Below are 20,693 nucleotides of genomic sequence, written 5' to 3' on the forward strand. Positions count from 1 at the left end.
TCATTTTTGTGTATCTAATTTTATCAAAACTTTCTATTGGTGTGTGGAAAAGAATTAAAATAGGAGCTTGAAACATTAGAAACTTAGAATCTTGGAAGTTTCTGGTTTTCGTACGGATAAAAAATTTAAATTAGATAAAGTGCAAAGGAAACGTGGCATAAATCATCATGACTCAGGTGTCTGAAAACATCAGGACTCACTGAATAATGCATGAATAATATTATGGTAATGCTATCTGCACTATATTTTTGGTATCTAACACCAATGAATGTTTGGCACAGATGTTCTTTGGGCCAGCAGTGATGGTGAATCTGGCCAGATGTTGCCCAAACCAAATCTGTGTCCTATCTGAGACACATCTGGCCCACACTACATTTGCCATAACTGCCAAAAGTCTCTCACATCTGGGTGTGTTTTGATCGTAGGCTGTATGTAAGAGATGCACATAAAGCTAGATCAAATCTAATTTTAACCTACTGAGTTCATGGCCTCATTTGCCAAATTAAAGCCATACAGAATACAACATGGGGTATAAATGATACCTTTCCCTGCAGTCATAAAGGACGATCAATGTTCACGCTTGTGAGATTGTGTAACATTGCGTTCTTTTGAGAAATGCTCAGCTCGAGGCTTCTGAATGGGACTATCTGTTGGGCTGTCCATCTTTTTATAGATTTTGTGATTTTGAATTATGGTTAATGGGACTCAGGTTGGCAGGAAAATCAACTACATGTGCAATCACGTCTGTAAAAAAGGGAAGCATAGCTGAAATTGTTGCTCGCTGACATTCCTGCTGAGTGGCTCCTGGGTTACATCGTTCAAACGAAGCTCTGATCGCCACCTACAGCAGCTCATGTACAAAGTTTGATGTCGCTCTTCAGACCCTCATAGGGTTAGCAGAAGTCCGTCCGTGATGAAAACACACAACTGCTGGAATGGAAAACACGGACTACGTAGGACAGTCTGCGGAGCAAAATCTCACTTTTCGGCTCAGAGAAAGGAGGTGAGAAGTGTGCGGTTCACAGCACACATCGTTAGACAAGGGCCCAGAACTCAGCCTTACTGTGACAAAAATGTGCAAAATAAATATGAGTATAGCTGCACAGGAGGCGCCAAGTCTGAGGGAATACAACTTGGTTTTCCTGAGAAGAAGGTGTACTTGATCTGTGTATCAATAAATGAAAGATAAACAGATTCAAAGGAGACGCTTTCATCTCCTTTGAATCTTTCTCCAAAGATAAAAATGTCTTTGCTCCAAAAAAACCAAACAGACAAAAGAGAGACTACTCCATTGCAAAAAAACAAAATCCTCAGATTCAGAATCGCCCGTTTCTGCAGCCGAAGAAATCCACGCCGACGTAGCGAGGGTAGCCCTCCAAAGAGTTCATGTTAACAGGGTCAAATTTCCAGTACTGCCGTCCTCGGATGAAGTGAGCGTAGCCTGAAACACAGAGAGCACAAACAAAACATTTTTTTTATCAGCGCCGCTGCGAATGTGCCCGCGTTGGCCCAACAGCTGCTCGCTCTTGGCCAGATGTCAGATAAGCAAGTGAAAACCTGAAGCAGCAGAACAAGGAAAACAAACAGCGTGCAAAGCAAAACATCCACAGGAACACATGCAGCAGCTTTAATGATAACTGGCTCATTCATAAATGACATGTTGAAGATAAAATTTGTTGTGTTGTGTGTACAGTTACACTTACAGCCTCTCTTACTCTCTCCATGCATTTGTGTTTTTAGTCTGATAGCGCTCGTGTAAAACAGGAAGCCCCACTGCGGCGTGATTCTGAATCAGATTATCTTAATGCTAAAAATCATTGTTTTTTGCAAAGTTGAAAAGCTGTTAAAACCACTGCTGAGTTATTTTTTAAAACTTACCAAGCTTGTAAAGTATTTTAAACTGTTTATTATCATATTTATAGCATGGTACAATCCTGCGTCTTAATTCAACAATCACACGTAGCGCTCCAAATGTCGTTTTATTTCAGAGACGCGCGCACGTACCGTAGATGTCTCGGAAAGCGGCGTCCACGACGCTGGGGATGCCGATCCAGTCCTGCATGCTGCGCGGCGCAGACTCGACTCGGTTGTCCTGGGGGCTGAACCTCCAGTAGCTGCCTGACTTGAAGAAGTAGGTGTTGTAGTTGGGGTCCTGGCCCCAGCGCAGTGCTGCCTGGATCCCAGACTCGTACAGGCCCAAATTCCTGATGGACTCCGGCCCCCTGATCCGCCTCTCAGCATCAAACACCCAGTAGTTTGCACCTGCACAGACGGTGGGCTCCAATTAATACGTGTCATTCAAATGACCGTCAACCCAGTAACTGCACACCTTAATTTAATGCTACACATTTCCTCATTTTCAACAGCTGACACACTTTAATTACATTAAAATAAATTATTATACACAGAAAACATATCTAAATAATTCTGATGATTAAATAAAGGCCAATGAGAACCTACTGAGAATCAACAAGGATTCAAATCTGTAAGTGATATTGATAATGGAATTACTAAATATATATGAATTGCCATCCTTACAATCAATACATCTGATGACTGCGCCACCATTACGGACTCCACAATGAATCAGGCATCTGTGCATAATCATATGCACAGAGGGCACTCTTAGAAAATGCTTCACAGTTTCAAAAACAATCCATACCTGATTTAAATATCATTTTGTTTTACAGCTTTCGAGTTATATTGTGTTTTTAAACTGGTGGATAAATTGAGGTGCTAATGTTTCCCACACCAACCAGGATTACATTCTTCTATCTACTTTTTAAATTATTTAGTATTTTTATATAATAAGATGACTTGTAATTAATGTACGTTCATTTTTTTGGTATAATGTATTTTCTAGCTACAAAAATGAATCTGTTAAGTATGACGTGAATTCTGAACGCTGTATGCTGAGCTATGTGTCAAGTTGACTAAGACGCTTCGCCATCTTGTGGTCCAGTGTGGTATTACATGAGAGTACAGCCTGGCCTTATTTCAACCTCATTTCTTAAACGCATCTTGATGATGACTTCAGACCTGTTGCTTCTTCCACTGACAGGTTAAGTTAACTTTAGTAGGCATTAAATGTTTTTAAAAAAAGGATGTCAGAAGACTTTTTGACTGGCCCGTCCATAAAGCAGACGCTGATCAAGCAGCTGACGTCTGTCAAGATAAGAGCAACAGTTATTTTATTTAGCTATACGTAGCTATACATATAATTACTTCACTTAAAAACAGCTTTTACAGTGTTTCTGGGAGTTTATGGTGGTTTGCGTACACTCGACTGCAGCAACATCACAGACCCCTGTTAATTAACATTTTTACATCTATTTAAACATGCCCATACATGGGCAGAGTGCTTCTGTGTTTCTGTACAATTATCGTTCCCCTGAACTGCGCTTACATAAAACCATAAACCACTTAAGAGCAGCTCAAATGTCTTTACTGCTCACCTTGAAAGAACCAAATATTCCCTGACTTGTCTTCAAAGGCGGCATCGATGTTGTTGGGAATCCCCCGCCAGTGACGGGACGCCAGTGCCGGGTAACCGCTTTCCAGATGCCCGTCCCTGATCCTCCAAACGTAGCCCGACTTAAAGAAGAACAGCTCTCCTCGGATCATAGATACGGCGTCAAACTCTGTCCTGCAGGCATCGGGCTGGAAAAAAGACAAATCGAATGTTAATTTCCACGTGCAATCATCTGTTTACATGTAAAGTTTCCAATAAGTGAGATTTATGCTGCACATAAAGAAGTGTTAAAGAGCTGTTTTATTGTCTGAAAAGACAAGTAAAGTGGGTCTTTGTGCTTCGTAAGGCTGAAGACTACTTTTATTCCCACAAACGATCACAGGGAATTTCAGGGATTTTCAGTATAAGTGAAAATCCTCTCAGTTACAAATTTTACACAAAGAAGTGATGTGAAGTGGAAACAATTCCCGGTCTTCGCCTGAGAGAAAATCTCACGAGACTAAAAGATTACTGTTGTGTTTGACCCCCATTTATCTTGTATGGTTGATGAAAGAAAACACTCATGTCTAATGTGGTATAGTTTCAAAGACTGCACTGTCAAACTGGCATGCAGCCTTGAAATATATTTTGCAACACAAGCGTCTCCTGACCGCACAAATCGATGCCATTCACAGGATGAGGCTTGTTGAAAAATCCCATAAAACTCAACCGAGCTCCATTGTTTTCCCAAAACAAGCCATATGTCCCATTAAAAACACACATGTAGGTTATCCGCTGGAACTCCCTAATGCAGACTGAGCCCCTAAATATACAGTATGTCTAAAAATAAAACAGCACAACAATGTGATTGGTTAGTGGTTGATTAGGTGGTCGTGGAACAACAGTAATTATGCTGTTGTTGGAACAATACCAACACAAAGAAATCAGATATGCGCTTTAAATAGTCAAGAGGTGCCACTGTGTACATACCCCAAATAATTCATTGGTTGATACACTGATCATTTTGTCCATATAGTGATAATTTATCAGACGTCTACAGCTTAGCAAGCTAATACATTTTATTAAGAAGCTAATTAATCAGTGGCAATATGCAAAAGTTTTAACAAAGCATGCATGAACATAAGTCTCAGTTATACATGATGTCACGATCGTTTGCTGTTTTGCTTTGTTGTTTGGCAGCTTTCCATCCTTTGTAACTTCATCAGACTCACCTGTGTTCTATTAGTCTCTTTCTACTTTATTTTGAAATCTATATTTGTCTTAAACTATGCCTTTGTTCTTCTTGGGCCACACCTGTGTTCAATTAGCCAATTGCCCTCCTCAGTATATGAACCTATGTTTCCCTCCCAACCCAAATCATTTCATCGTCTTTGCAGTGCTGCTTGCGTCTGTTCATTCTTCCTTCCATTCATAGTTGTTTTCTTGTGTGTGACCTCCGGATTGTTTCATGCTTTTTGCCTGTAGCTCATTAGCGCTTGCCATGCTGTCAGATTCGACTGGAAACACTGACTCTGAGTTTTAAAACAACAAAAAACACCTTTGACTTTGGTGAAGAGGTGAAGACTGAAGCTCCTCAACCTGTGTTTAACAGTAAAACTGTGACTCTGTGTCAAAGCCGACCCAGCCCAGTGACCCGGCCTCAGCGTAACAAATAATTCAATATGACTCAATTCATTTGTTTTATCCATATAGCACCAAAGAGACTTTAAAGCGCTTTAAAGTCTCTCCTGACACAGAGGAGGTTAAACTCCCTTTAATCACCAATCAGTAACCGATTGATAATTTCTGTGCCACATGCATAAATGTGCGTGACTCTCTCACTTTTGGATTCATACGCTATGAAAGTGCAGGCATTTAATAAACAGCTGGAAACAACACGTCAGCTCCAGTTTAAGTCTTATCAAAGCAGGATCAGCTGCGTTTACTGAGGAATCTGATTAATAAGCTCTTACAGTCAGATTGTCAGACATGTAAATCTTGTTTGTTTTTTTGCATTCTCCTATGTTTAAGCTCCGGAAATGCCTTTTTAAGGCCAATCCTTATAAGGTGTAAGGTTTGTTTAAGCAGTGTGAGAATGAATGCAAAAGTGTGTTTCATAAACCAGAAACGTGACCATCAGCAACCATGATGATCTTGAAAACAATAATATGTTTAGGCTAACATGATCCTGTTTAGGTAAACGTTAACTTGTTTAGGCTAACGTTGTCCTGTTTAGAAAAACCATTATCTTGTTATGGTTCTTGTTTTGGGAACTATCCAACTGGTGGATAAATTGAGGCGCTAATGTTTCCCACACCAACCAGGATTACATTCTATCTACTTTTTAAATTATTTAGTATTTTTATATAATAAGATTACTTGTAATTAATGTACGTTCATTTTTTTGGTATAATGCATTTTCTAGCTACAAAAATGAATCGGTTAAGTATGATGTGAATTCTGAACGCTGTATGCTGAGCTATGTGTCAAGTTGACTAAGATACTTCGCCATCTTGTGGTCCAGTGTGGTATTACACGAGAGTACAGCCTGACCTTATTTCAACCTCATCTGAGAATTCTTAAACGCATCTTGATGATGACTTCAGACCTGTTGTTTCTTCCACTGACAGGTTAAGTTAACTTTAGTAGGCATTAAATGTTTTTAAAAAAAGGATGTCAGAAGACTTTTTGACTGGCCCGTCCATAAAGCAGACGCTGATCAAGCAGCTGACGTTTGTCAAGATCAGAGCAACAGTTATTTTTTGTTTTGGAAACTATCCAACTGTTTATTAAATTGAATGACAACTAATTTGAGTCGTACAGCAGAAATATAGTAGAATCAGATATAACATATGCAAATAATGAAATCCTAGCAAAAGTTTTATCCTCTGGGTACCACGAATGCCTTCAGGGTAAAGGTTTACTTCACACCTCTTGTGTAGATTTAGGTCATTTTCATGACTCTGTGATTGTTGCATCAGTTTCACTTACTCCAGTAGGGAAGATCTCGTTGCTCTCAGTAGTAGTAGTGGTGGTTGTGCTGGTGGTGGTGGTAGCGGTAGTTGTGGTAGTGGTTGTGGTGGCGGTTGTGGTTTGGGGTTCGGGGGCTCGAACTCTCCGAGATCCGTACAGGTGTTGGATGCCCCACTTGTCGTCATTGCTTATTCTGGGTGGAAAGTCGGCGAAGAAGTAGTGTGGGGACATGATGGCTCCCTTCGTACGGGTGTGCTGCAGGCCCAGGACGTGCCCGAACTCATGGGCGGCAACCTGGAGAAGGTCCATGCCTGCAGGGTGGAAGGATGGAGGGGCACACCTGGTTCAAACAAAGTCTGAAGATAGTTTTGTTTGTTTTGACCTGCTTGCACGGTGGGGATTTTGCTACCTAAGCCCATCCAGTGCCAAGGCTCCTGAACGAGTCATAAAAAGTACCTCTCCCTGCTGACTCATATCTACTCTCAGCCACACATTTCACCGACACACAGACGTTATCAGTGCTGCAGCAGTGCACGGTAATAAGGAATTTGATTTCAATCTGCACACCTGCACGAGTTTCTTTTGGGTACTCTGGATGATTCAGCGACATACTTCTTACTGGCAATATTAAATTAGCTGCATGGTGTGACAAGCACTCTATGAATGTATGACTTCAAGAAAACATGATTGAAAAAGTGACGTTGTCTCCCCAGCCAAAGCTGGTCACAACAAGACAACAAAAACATCTGTGAGTCTAAAACAATACACAGATGTTGTTGATGATGTTTCCAGTACAAACACATTTATGTCATTTTTGTGGCTGTTTTACTGCCTCATTTGTGGTACAGTGAACTTATTTCCTGGACTGTCACAAACATTGCGTTTAAGAAACTGACAGCAACATGGACTATTTTTGTCAGTTTCCCACTTTTCTCATATAAAAGTATGCCTTGCTTTGTTTTGGTCTTAGCGATAACACTATTATCTAAAAAACTGCAGCATGAAAGTTTAGATATACGTCAGTTCAGTCCATATATTAAAGTAATGTACCTGACAACTATGGAAGCTCCTGGCAACTAATTTATAATTTGATTAAACAAGCAAAAAAATAAAGTCTGTTAGTCCAAAAGTCATCCATCCATCCATCCATCCATCCTCAGCTGCTTATCTTATCTTAGTGTCACAGGGAACTTCCCTCCCCTGGGCATGTCATCCAGCTCTTCTGAAAGGAGGCTACAAGCTACCTCATGCAGCACGTAGCAGATGCCCTCATTTGCTCATTCCTGCTGCTATTTGCAAACTCATTCCCTCTGTCACAACCCAAAGTGAGGCCAGGAACTTAAATCAACCATAAAGTTACAATTCTACTTTTATGTTCATCTGTCTTTACCGTTAGACCGTCTGCATCATTGTAAATGTTGCACAACCCTCTCCATCGATCTCTTCCCCTCTTTCGTGCCCTCTTGGGACACTTCTTCCAAAAATCTCTACCCAGAGTACATACACCATCCTTTTCATACTGAGAACCACGGCTTCACAGTTTAACCAAATTCCCAATCAAGGTTCTTAACACCTGACTTCAAGCTGCCCAACAGAACCACATCATCTGCATAAAGCAAAGACAAAATCCTCTAACCACTGACCCCCTCTGTCTCTTTGCTGTGCCCAATAATTCTGTCAGTAAAAATTCTGAACTAAATCAGCGGTATGAATTATTGCTAGCAATGGAAACCAAGCTCCTGTTATGGTATACAGGGATCGAAAACCCATAACAATAGGCTGGATATTACTGAGAGCCACAGATGAATGCCTTCTGCAACTCCACAAAACATGGCAGCTATTTACTGAAACAAATGTTCTGCTGGGAAACAAGTGACAGCGGCAGCAGCAGACAATGGAGATATTCAGACAGTAATCACAACTCTTGTAATTCTATTCATTTCACAGTTTTTATGCACAGCTTCCAGCAATAAAAAATAAACACAGCCATACACTCACCCATGTGGTTTCCGAGTGTCCATGACTCATCAGCGTCAAAGTGAATTTCACCTTGTCGGTGTGTTTTAGGGAAGAAAGCGTGAGCAAGAATGCCACCCCGGCCATCAAAGGGAAGGTTGTCTCCATGCCATAAACTGCAGGTTTTTATAAAACAAACACTCCGATGAGCAATAAAGGCACTGAGCAGAAACCTTTTAACAGCTTTACAGACAAAAGAGTCTAAACATTCATCTGTCAGCTTCAGCTTTAAGGGAGGATTCAACACTAGCAGAAAGAATAAGCACATTTGGATAAATTAACAATGTTGTGTGTTCCCCTGCTCCTAGATCCCTGTAGTTCCCTATATCCTTTAATGTGTGCATTCTAGTGGTGCAACGGATCATTATGGATGCGTGATCTGAACCAATCCCACTCCACGGTTCGGCACGCACGTGATCCAAAGATTCGAAAAAGAAAATAAAAGTGTGCGTATGGTGCGCGTGGTCAGTTTGTCAAGCGATAGTTATGGCCAGCGCTAGCGGTCCAAGTGGAGGAGCAGAGGAGTTCGCGGCATTTAAGCAGCCCTTTGCGGCCCAATCCGACCGCGCTAAAGCTATTAAAAAATGTGTTTATGGCTGCAGACATGAGGCCGTATTCCGTTGTGCAAAACAAGGGGTTTAAACTAGGGTTGCTCAATTAATCGAATTTTAATTACGATTACGATCTGGGCTTTCAACGATCATTAAAAATGACTGAGCCGATTATTAGCCCCTCCCTCGTGCTTTACTCTCGCGCTGCTCCGTGTGGCAAATCGAGCGCACCTCTCTGCATTTCGAACACGTGTCACAACAATTAAGAGAGCAAACATTTGCACTGTTATCAGTATTTGCACACTATTTTATATATTATTTTTTGACAATCTTTAAAGTCATTATTCAACACATTGTTATTGTTAAATAAATATCGTCAAATAATCGAGATCTCAATTTCAGTGAAAATAATCGTGATTATCACTTTTGCCATAATCGAGCAGCCCTAGTTTAAACATATGATGAACGTGCTTGAGCCACGCTATGACATCCCGTTGCGCGTCCACGTCGGTAACAAGATCGTTCCAAGCATGTATGAGCAGGAAAAGTCTAAAGTTATGGCTGAACTGTCCCAGGCATCACTAACAGGGATCACTAAACGATTTGCTGATTATACATATTTGAGGAAAATGAACCGTATGTTTTGGTCTTTGTAGTCATAAATGAACAACAATGGGACATCTTGGATTAACGTGTGACCTCGCTCTCCATCACTACTAACGCAAGAAAAAATAAGAGAATATATTTGGGAAGAAAGGTAATCAACCCTCCAGAAGTGCTCACAGACCTGAATAATCGAGCACCTGGTGGCCGTAAAGGTTACTGGGGCATTTAATGCTGGTTTTTCCTTTATCTTATCATTCATCTGTAGTTGGTTCTATAAGAGTGGATGAAAGCAATTCAAAAGCAAAAAAACAACCTGGTTCAAAAGAGGAAAAACATAAAAATCGCTCCACTGATAACCAATCAAAGCTTCACAAAAGAATTTACGTAATTCCAAGGATGACACAGATCCCCCACAAAAGTCCAGTTTTATATCTCTGGTGTAATCTGCTCGTCTTTTCTTGCTCTGTAATCTCGTGTTTTCATCTTTGTGATTCTGGAAATCCCTCTGTAGCAAAGATCTTTGTCTTTAGTTCAAAATGATCTATGCTGGATCTAACTCACAACTACAACTACAACTCTAAAAATGTAAATGTAATCTCATTTTATTCACAATAGAACTCAGAAAATGTTTAAACTGAGACAGCATTATCTTATTTTGATTTTGATGGCACCAACGTGTCTCAAAAAGTTGGGACGGCGGCAATAAAAGGTGGCAAAAGTAAGTGCTAAAGCAAGAAAAATGGAGGAACAGTTTACAACTAATTAGGTTAACTGGCAACATATTTGGTCAATATTAGGTATTTACCGATATGTGGAGAAATTGTTTTCATTCATCAACCAATAAATGAAAGCACGGGAACATAATTCATGAAATAAACATCTTGTATTAACCTGAACTAGTGAGAACATAAAGTCAGCAGTAGAGTGTTTACTGCAATTACAAAGCAAAGGTTTTATCATAGACTTCTATGCTAGCTTTTTGCATACAGAGGTGACCTGCTGGACTTTACAAAGAAAGCAGATATAAGTCAGTTCTGCAAAGAGCTGGCATGTGGGGGTATAGCTCAGCGGTAGAGCATTTGACTGCAGATCAAGAGGTCTCCGGTTCAAGTCCGGGTGCCCCCTGACTTTGAAGCTAGCACAGCTTGGATGCTGTTCCTGCACAATGATTAGTTGGGTCTTTGTGCATTTTGGGGCAGCAAGAAAAAAACACACAGACTCTTCTTTACCAAATTACACATTTTCAACTCCTCTGCTTCTCTTTTTTTGCTTTACTCCCTCTCACCGGAATCAAGGCAACAGATATTAAAGAAAAGGAGACAATGTGTCCTTTGAGTGCCATTTTAAAGCAATGTCTATTAACCATGATTTGTGCAGCTATATTTCTCAGGTGTAACGATGCTCACGTTTTATATTTAGGCCTAATTAAATATAATTCACAACATGGTGTAATTTGACATTTGCTCCTGATCTTTTCAATATTTTTTTCAGCAATTCTTCCCACCTTCTGAAGTCGATGCGAATGTCAGCGTGTCCGTTACGGACCTCGGTAAAGGTGAGCGGAGTGACATCACTCCAGATCTTCGCTGCATCCCGAAAGACACCTCGAACCCTTTCCTCTCCAAACTGCCAAGGAAATCCATCAATCCTGCAGGAAATGAATAGAGGTGTTAAACACACACATACACACACACATACGCACACACAGGATGTACAGTAGCAATGTGAGACCACCAGCCTTGCATCCCCCTTTTAATCAGATATCTTCAGTTGTCTCTTTAGCGGGGAGGTGTGCTTCTACCCTCAGGCTTGCTAACAAAACACTGCGGTAAAATCTCCTCCCTTTCCTTTTAGATAAAACCACCCAGTGTGATAACCCACAAAATAAAACCAAAAATCCCCAAAATATCAAGAAGACTGAAACGCTTCATAAATCATATGGACCAACACTGGCTTTGCATCAAATCTCAATGTTGCTCCTGCGGTGAATGAGATTACTGTGACATATTATGGAAATGCACAGCTGTCTGGGGTTGGTATGAAGCAACAGCCTCTGGCAAGCAAAGCTTTGGACGTCTTCTGAATGCAGCAACATTTCCAGAAAAACTGTAGCATCACCTCCAACTGCACACAGTAACTACTGACACGAAACTGACCACTGAAACTAAAGAAACTGCAGCAATTAAACCAACTAGCAAACTACAGAAACGTCTGTCAATAACCTACCCACTGTGATTACACAACTATACACAGTAATTACTCTGACTAACCCAATCACTGAAACTTTCTTTCGGATGCGTTCTTACATCCCGAGAGGTCACTATAGCAGTGTTTGTCCTGGCACAGATTTTACACCGGATGCTCCTCCTGACGCAACCCTCCCAATTATCCATGGGACCGGCCCTGGGAGCACACTGAGTACCCCATGAGGCTGGCACTGTGTCTCCTCCCAGGGAGGAGCCAGGAAGCGTTAATGTGTAAGGCAAATGTGCTAGCCACTGCACCACTGCAACTACAGCAATTAAACCAACTAGTAAACGACCAGGAAACATCTGCCACTAAACTGCACCACTGCAGCTACAGCAATATCTGCACCTAAATACAGCAACGTCATCACCTTCAACTAAATGCATGAACCCTCTTCAGGCAAACAGAGCAACATCTGCAACTAAAGTACCTACTGCGACTACTGCAAGACGCACTACTATAAATGGCAAAAGCAACAGGTAAAGCAACCACTGCGAAAACAGAAACATCTGCAACCACACACTTAAACATCTCCAGCTTAAGTACCCACTGGACTACAGCAACATCTGCAGAGAGGCATAACTGCTGAAAACAAGCAGCAAGCTGGCCTGACTGTCCAATCATCACAGAATCTGCCACGCAGCGCTAACAGTGCAGAAGTGTTAAACACCTGAATTTGGTTGTTACCATGGGTGTAAAAAGGAGATTACACCCTATTAACTGAAAGTAAAAGAAGACACAAATGTGTGTCCATGTGTTGCTACACCTTGTACGGTGCTAAGTGGGGAACTTTAACATGAATGGTACTTGAATTCTTTAAAGTATGATCTAGACTTACATGAGGTTTTCAATTACATGAGTAAGGTTTTTAAGAACTCTGTGAATACACAGAGAAAATTGCTCAGAGCTGTCAGGACGTGCTTAGCTTGTATGTAGCGCTCCTGGCTATATAACATTTTTTGGCACAGTGGTACCAGATCGCGCAACCTGACTGTTCATAATGAACAGCTTCACTGTAAAGAGTCCTCTCAAGCCACAAACTATGGGTTTAAACTTCCTATTGTGTAAAGACATTAAAATCTAAAATGTTCATTAATGTGACATATGAGTGGATGAAACCAGGCTAACTCTCTTCCATTGTTTAAGCTAAGCTGTCTTCTTCCACTTCTCTCGTCTACGGTGTGCCACAAGGTTCTGGTTTGGGGCCTTTCTTGTTTCTGTTGTTTCCACTCCCTCTTTAGTACATTTCAAGCACTTTTATTTCCTATCAGTGCTGTGCAGATGATGCTGAATCTATTAAAAGTTGGATGGCAGATAATTTTATCCAAAATAATGATGAGGAACTCTAGGCCTCCTAACCACATGTGAAAAATCTTATATCAGGAACCTTAGTGAAACTTTTATTATTCTTTCTTTTATTTTTCAATACCAAACTGTCATAAAACACATAGGTACAATAGAAGTAATAATCTTTTCCTTTTTCTTTTTTATAACATACAAAAAAAACATAAATGGGATGAGTACCTGAATATCCCCACTCCCTCCCAATAATGTAAAAATGAATATGTTATAAAGAAAATGAATTGACCCATACAAAAAAAAAAAAAACGAAAACAAAAAACCCAAAAAACAAAAACAAGAAAAGAAATCAACAATAAGATAGTAGTACGTATCCTTATAGTTTAATATTAACATTAACATCTGCTAGCCTCAAAAAACAAGGTCTTAACATTAATCAATATTGTTATAAATCTTAACCAATATTAACAATAGTAACAATATTAATATTAATATTAATGATTACTTGCTCCTCGGTCGAAACAAACTAATAATGCTGGAATATCTTTAAATAGAGTATTCTTATAAGGTAGAACAGCCACTGCCGGGAATAGCAGAAACATTTGTACACTGTCACATGGTGGACTACAGAGAGATTTCTCGTGCTGGTAACTTTTCTAAGTATTTAAGTAAAAAATCTATCCGATGAGCCTCTGATGGAGAATTTTATCTTCTCCAATTTTAAGAGTCCTAAGATATCCTGTAGCCAGACTTTAATTAATGGTGGCTGAGATGATTTCCACAACAACAAAATTCTTTTTCTAGCGATGAGAGATCTTGGTGTAACCTTTGACTCAGCCTTCCTTTTGGATGCTCACATTAAGTCTCTGGCTCACTCTTGCTTTCATCAGCTGAGAAATATTGCCAAGCTGAATTCCACTGTGTCACCTTCTGAATTGGAGATTGTTATTCATGCCTTTATTTCATCATGTGCAGGTTGTTCAGATTGCTGCTGTGAGACTTCTGGATAAAGTAAGCTCCACATTGCCTTTAGAGTCCACGTTAAGATTTTGACTTTTAGAGTTCTGCATGGACAAGCGCCAGTGTGGATCAGCAAGTCCCTGAGGTCATGTGATCAGGGCCTGCTGGATGTGCAGCACAACAGACCGAGAGGCAAAGGAGACAGAGCTTTTGCAACAAACCTCTCTTGCTCTGAGCATGACATCTGTGGACTTGTTTTTGGGTAACTTTTTCTTACCCAAAGACTACAAAACTACAGTTGCTGTTAATTGTTGTAAAACTACAGCAACTAATATTGAAGCTACAGCAATATTACATTTAAACTACAAAATATTAAACTAACCACTAAAATTCAAGCGACTGTGAAATATGGCAACTACAGCAGCAAAGCCAAATGCTGCAACCACAGTAATGCTTTCATCTGAACACGGCAATGGCTGCAACTAAAACCAGCAGAAAAGCAACATCTGAAACTAACCACTGCAGCCATCTGTACCAAACAAATCAAAGCAACTACAGCAACTTAAAACCGAGCACATTAACGGCTCACAAAGCCCATCGCTAAGAATTTAGTGCATTGCTTCAAGGAACTAATCGAGAAGACAGGACACGTTTCCGTAATTTACAGTGGTCGTTATCAGCTCCTGTTCTTTGGGGGTTTTATGGAAAATATGGTCTTAATTTGGAGACACGCAAGCAGTAAAAACTCCAGACGTTCATCCCAATAACTGCCTTTTTAGTTTGCCCTCCAAATAGCGTAAAAAAAAATCGTAAACCTCGATGTGTGGGAAAAGAAATACCCACAGAGTGTTTACTGAATTTAGAGTGTATTTTTACGAATACAAAGTGTACAGGTATTGTTTCTGTTAAGAGACATCTACCTGTATGGCTCAAATATTTTATACATTAGAAGATATATATAAATAAATCTAAATACAACCTAGGTACTTACTAAATAATAAATTATTCCCTTTAAAATATATATTTAAGTCTTTTGGACTGTCAATGCACCCCAGGGTGGCTGTGGCTACAATGTAGCTGCCATCACCAGTGTGTGACTGTGTGTGTGAATGGGTGGATGACTGGATATATATAGATATGTAAAGCGCTTTGAGGTCCTTAGGGACTAGTAAAGCTATACAAATACAGGCCATTTACCATTTTGGAGCACTTTAAAAGAAGCAGGTGAAACTATCACAGCCCATGCTCTCACATTTGGTGGAGAGCAGTGCAAAAAGAGAGAGAACTTTAGACTGCGTCGATCTGTTTCCAAATGAATGGTGTTGCTCTGTAACAGCTGGATAAATTGCTGTTTAATACCATAAACTGTATAAACATGGATGCAGCTTCTGGGTTAAAAGCCAAAGATATACCTGAAGTGACTTAAACCAGCATTCTTCCTAAAGGGACGACTTCTTGTTTCCTTAGAAGTCCTGAAGTGAAGCAGTGACCACAGGAAACACTTTCCCTGTCGGTTTTATGATGTTTTTCTGTCTCCTTTACAGTCAAAAAGCAGCAGGGTTTGGTTTACTGTATGACTGACAAGTCATTACTCCATGTGTGTGCAGTGTTTGTCACTGCAGACCAGTTTTACCTTTTACAACTTATTTTGCTTCCTTGCAGTAGACAAAATGTTTTTAACATAAGAAAGTTAAAGAATGAAGTCTAACATATATATATAAAAAAGGAAACTCTTGGAATCTATCTTCCTTAACGCAGCCCTGCCATCCTTTAACCTTTTGCAGCCACCTGAGACCTCCCTTTCAGTTTATCTAAAAACCATTCAAGCAGTTACAACAACAGCGCTCTCAGCTGAGCCAGCTTGACTTCGGTGTCATGCCAGAGCTTGCCTCGCAAGCTCAAAACGCTGGCTGGTTCTGAATAAAAAATAAACACAGGGCCTCATTAGCATGGCTCCACTCTCATATCAGACTCATTTACAACGGCTGGGGAGGAACGAGGGCCTTATTATGGTCATAACAGTGAGAGTTTGACGTAGTTGGGTGTTGCCTTGATCCTGGTAAACCACATCACTCCATCAGGTGTCACCATGAGCTGGTCCTGTGAAGCAGAATCTAATTAGATTGTGGCCAGCGCTGCTATTAAAATCACCCTCCCACCTCTTGCTTTCGCTCTGCCTGTCTTCGTATAGTGTTAGGTTGAAGAATGAGTACAATGAAAGGGACACCGGGTGAGCCAGACAGAGAGGCAGCAGCCAGCAGACGACCGCCAGACGCTCGATGGTGCCACGGCTTTAGATTAAAGAAAAGCAGAACCCCTCTGAAGGTCAAGTTGACGACTGAAAGTGCTCTGTAGGTTGTGTAATCCAGTCTGTCTCAAGAGCAGGAACAAGATGTAAACACAGAGTGATGTTCATATGTTGAATGTGTATTTTCACTCTCTTTTAGCTCTGCTGTTACTCTTTGCTAATGCTTAGATGACAAAAGGAAAACAATCAAGACCACAATCAAAATGCTGTACCGCACGCAGTGTCCATCTTTTATATACAGTCTATGACAGGCAGCAAATAAGGACATAGGGGTATAGCTCAGTGGTAGGGCATTTGACTGCAGATCAAGAGGTCTCTGGTTCAAATCTGGATGTCCACTCTTTGAATAAGGACTGATTTAGTTATTTAATTGCTTAAGTTGAAAACAACCTTTCCAAGCTGGACCATTCGGCAGTTATGCCCAATATGGCCATATTGGGTGGTGCGAATTGGGCATAACCTTTTGTTTGGTAGGGGTCATCCAATCAGAAGAAAGTTCCCTGAAATGAGAAGCCTAAGATAATTTCACAGACAGTGGATAAAATGCAGCCTATCTGACTGAAAAACCAATGGATACTGGTTGATCGAAAGATAGCAATGCTCTAAACCAGGGGTGGGGAACTCCAGACCTCAAGGGGCGGTGTCCTGCAGGCTTTAGATGTGTCCTTGATCCAAAACAGCTGATTTAAATGGCTAAATGACCTCCTCAACATGTCTTGAAGTTCTCCAGAGGCCTGGTAATGAACTAATCATTTGATTCAGGTGTGCTGACCCAGGGTGAGATCTAAAACCTGCAGGACACCAGCCCTTGAGGCCTGGAGTTCCCAACTCCTCCCCTAAACCATATGCTTGTGCCTTTTTGTGTATCATTTTTAAACTTTAACTGGGAGCCTCTCCCATTATCATTTCCCAAATTGCACATGCTCAACTCCTCGTCTCCCAGTGGAGATGGGAACACGGAAGAGACATGAGGAAGTGAGTCAACACACATTTAAGTAGAAGAGACATGACTTTAAATTGATGTCCGTTAATTAACTTAAAGTGATGTCAGTGGATACGAAAACTAGGTTAATTTTCTGAAAAACCTCTATACAGCTGGTCATTACAAAGAATGCAGCTTTAAGGCACAGCCACATCACCTTCACTTTTCAAGACTGGAACTTATGTCCATGTTTTGCAAACAGTCAATAACAGAAAGTGGGGGTATAGCTCAGTGGAAGAGCATTTGACTGCAGATCAAGACGTCTCTGGTTCAACTCCAGATGCCCCCACTTTAAATAAAGACTTTGTTTTATTTATTTATTTGCTGAAGTTGAAAAACAACTTTTCCAAGCTGCACCACTCGGCAGTTACACCCAATATGGCCATATTGGGTAGTGCGACTTGAGCACAACCTTTTGTTTGGTAGGGGTCAGCCAATCAGAAGATTCTCTTAAAGCAAAAGCCTGAGATAATGTCACAGACAGTGGATAAAACGAGGGCTTGCACTATGTAACTTTAGTAAATTCCTATTTAAATACCTATCTGACTGAAAAAGATGATTTGATGATTGGTGGAACGAACATGCAGCTGACAAATCTGCAGAAAATAAAGAATCAATCTTGTTAGCAACTGGAATCTCATCGTCTCTCCCATTATCATTTCCCAAATTGCACATACTCAACTCCTCGTCTCCCAGCGGAGATGGGAACAAGGAAGAGACATGAGGAAGTGAGTCAACACGAATTTAAGTAGAAGAGACATGACTTTAAATCGATGTCCATTAATTAACTTAAAGTGATGTCACTTGATATGAGAACTTGGTTATTTTCTCAAAATCCTCTATGTAACTCTGGAGCTGGACCTCACAAAGAATGCAGCTTTAAAGCACATCCACATCACCTTCACTTTTAAAGACCCTATGTCCATCTTCTGTATACAGTCAATAACACTAACAGAGTGTGGGGGTATAGCTCAGTGGGAGAGCGTTTACCTGCTGATCAAGAGGTCTCTGGTTCAAATCCAGGTGCCCCCTGTTTGTGTAAGAGCTGTATCTCATTTATTTATTTGCTTAAGTTGAAAAAAAAAATCTTTACAAGCTGCACTATTTGGCAACCACCAAATATGGCCATAATGGGTGGTGCGAATTGGGCGTAACCTTTTGTTTGGTTGGGGTCAGCCAATCAGAAGAAAGTTCTCTTAAAGGAGAAGCCTAAGACAATGTCGCAGACAGTGGATAAAACAAACGCCGGCACTAAGTATAAGATACATGAGGATAATTATACTTTAGTAAATTCCTATTTAAATGCTACCTATGTGACTGAAAAACCAATGGACAATGGTTGATTGAAAAGGGGCCATGCCCTAAACCAGGAGTGGGGAACTCCAGGTCTCAAGCGCCAGTGTTCCCAACTCCTCCCCTAAACCATGCGCTTGTGCTTTTTTGTGTATATTTGTTTAAACTTTAACTGGGAGTCTCTCCCATTATCATTTCCCAAATTGCACATACTCAACTCCTCGTCTCCCAGTGGAGATGGGAACACGGAAGAGACACGAGGAAGTGAGTCAACACACATTTAAGTAGAAGAGACATGACTTTAAATTGATGTCACTTGAAATGAGAACTAGGTTCATTTTCTCAAAAACTTCTATACAACTGGTCATTACAAAGAATGCAGCTTTAAAGCACAGCCACATCACCTTCACTTTTAAAGACTGGACCCTATGTCCATCTTCTGCAAACAGTCAAGACCATTCTGAGGGGGTATAGCTCAGTGGTAGAGCATTTGACTGCAGGTCAAGAGGTCTCCAGTTCAAATCCGGGTGCCCCCTGTTTAAAATAAGAACTATGTTTAAATAAGGACTGTGCCTTGGAGCACCCCAAGGCTCACTGGCCTGACACTGAACTCCAGGCCCTTGGGGCCTGGAGTTCCCAACCTCTCCCCTAAACCATGTGCTTGGGAGATGTGCTCCTCATCTCCCAGTGGAGATGGGAACAAGGAAGAGACATGAGAAAGTGAATCAACACGAATTTAAGTAGAAGAGACATGACTTTAAAGTGATGCCTATTAATTAACTTAAAGTGATGTCACTTGATATGAGAACTTGGTTATTTTCTCAAAAACGTCTATACAACTCTGGAGCTGCTCATTTCAAAGAATGCAGCTTTAAGGCACAGCAACATCACCTTCATGTTCCAAGACTGGAACCTATGTCTAGATTCTGCATAAAGTCAGTGACTGGCTGAGGGGGTATAGCTCAGTGGTAGAGCATTTGAGTGCAGATCAAGAGGTCTCTGGTTCAAATCCAGATGTCTCCTGTTTCCTAATTTACATGGGAGGTGTTGATGAATTCATTGCATTTTTTTTGCATGTAATTAGTCCTTTGGGTGTAGACGTAAGAGGGAGTCGGTTTCATTTGAAAGATCAGTGAAGTTGCTGTTTTTGAATGCTTTGCAACCAAAAAGTTGGGGTCCTGAGGTGCACAGATGCTTTTAAAAACTGAGCTAAAGGTACGCAAGACATGAACTGTATAACGGCATAATCACACACAGTACTGCACCGGTAGAGACTTTAACTTGAAAACAGGTTAATGTGTCATCACTTAAAAGCTGATGGAGGGAAACGTCACTGCAAAGCATTTCTTAGTGATCACATTTATCCTGTGATGAAGTATTTTTATGCTGATGAGAGTGGTCATTGCCCACATCCATACAGTCATAGCTTTCTACTCCTTCACCACTTGAATGAATATCTCCACCATATTCACCATCTAATCTCTAACTGTGTCCATCTGCTGCTCGGGTTTGAGAAAACAGTTTTTTTTCTCGTCTGAAAAAGCCGCCTGCTGAAGCAGAAAAACAATCGTATGTGCGTGCACCAAATGGTAACACTGCAAGACGCTTTTTCAGCTGCACATTTCGGATGAATCCCGTGGCTTACATCAGCACGGAGTTCTCTCGGGACTGTAGAAGTTCACGTTTTATTATTGTAAGCTTTATTTAGCTTTATTTATAATCAAACACACATGCAGCAGAGCATATAGTTACAGCACAGCTAAGGGCCCCAGTGTGTACCTATAGGTGAGGTCCGTCTTGTCCCAGCGTTGTCCATACAGGGTGTAGCGTCTCTGGCGGTATCGCCCCCGGTGCCGCCACTCTTCCTTGGTGGGATAGTCCGGTACGCCACAGCGGGGATGGTTCAATGTGCTGTTCGTCAGTGAGTGTGGCTCTTTAACCAGTTCCTGAGTTTGATGTGCTTTTGCTCTCTTCTTCAGCTCCTGAAAGTTTTCAGAGACCTGAAAC

The 20,693-nt window shown here is 40.9% G+C and overlaps 1 protein-coding gene and 5 non-coding genes across 6 annotated transcripts in view; 5 read left to right on the forward strand and 1 right to left on the reverse strand.

Moving 5' to 3' along the window:
- The window catches only part of LOC146506222 (stromelysin-3-like), a 39,927-nt gene continuing 19,234 nt past the window's right edge, over positions 1-20,693 (reverse strand). Inside the window, exons 2-8 of the mRNA XM_085181168.1 lie at positions 20,466-20,686; positions 11,102-11,245; positions 8,423-8,556; positions 6,443-6,735; positions 3,456-3,660; positions 2,005-2,262; positions 1-1,441 (exon numbers count right to left, since the gene is read on the reverse strand). Coding sequence (XP_085037294.1) covers positions 1,317-1,441; positions 2,005-2,262; positions 3,456-3,660; positions 6,443-6,735; positions 8,423-8,556; positions 11,102-11,245; positions 20,466-20,686 — 1,380 coding nt within the window. The 3' untranslated portion in view covers positions 1-1,316. The remainder of the gene's footprint in view (positions 1,442-2,004; positions 2,263-3,455; positions 3,661-6,442; positions 6,736-8,422; positions 8,557-11,101; positions 11,246-20,465; positions 20,687-20,693) is intronic.
- Positions 10,651-10,722, forward strand: trnac-gca (transfer RNA cysteine (anticodon GCA)). Its single transcript has one exon. It is a non-coding gene; the product is annotated as a tRNA-Cys (tRNA).
- Positions 17,611-17,682, forward strand: trnac-gca (transfer RNA cysteine (anticodon GCA)). The gene has a single exon. It is a non-coding gene; the product is annotated as a tRNA-Cys (tRNA).
- On the forward strand, positions 18,354-18,425 carry trnas-gcu (transfer RNA serine (anticodon GCU)). The gene has a single exon. It is a non-coding gene; the product is annotated as a tRNA-Ser (tRNA).
- trnac-gca (transfer RNA cysteine (anticodon GCA)) lies at positions 19,151-19,222 on the forward strand. The gene has a single exon. It is a non-coding gene; the product is annotated as a tRNA-Cys (tRNA).
- trnac-gca (transfer RNA cysteine (anticodon GCA)) lies at positions 19,638-19,709 on the forward strand. The gene has a single exon. It is a non-coding gene; the product is annotated as a tRNA-Cys (tRNA).

The sequence above is a fragment of the Neolamprologus multifasciatus genome, chromosome 12 (genome assembly GCF_963576455.1).
Source record: "Neolamprologus multifasciatus chromosome 12, fNeoMul1.2, whole genome shotgun sequence".
NCBI classification, from domain to species: Eukaryota; Metazoa; Chordata; class Actinopteri; order Cichliformes; family Cichlidae; genus Neolamprologus; species Neolamprologus multifasciatus.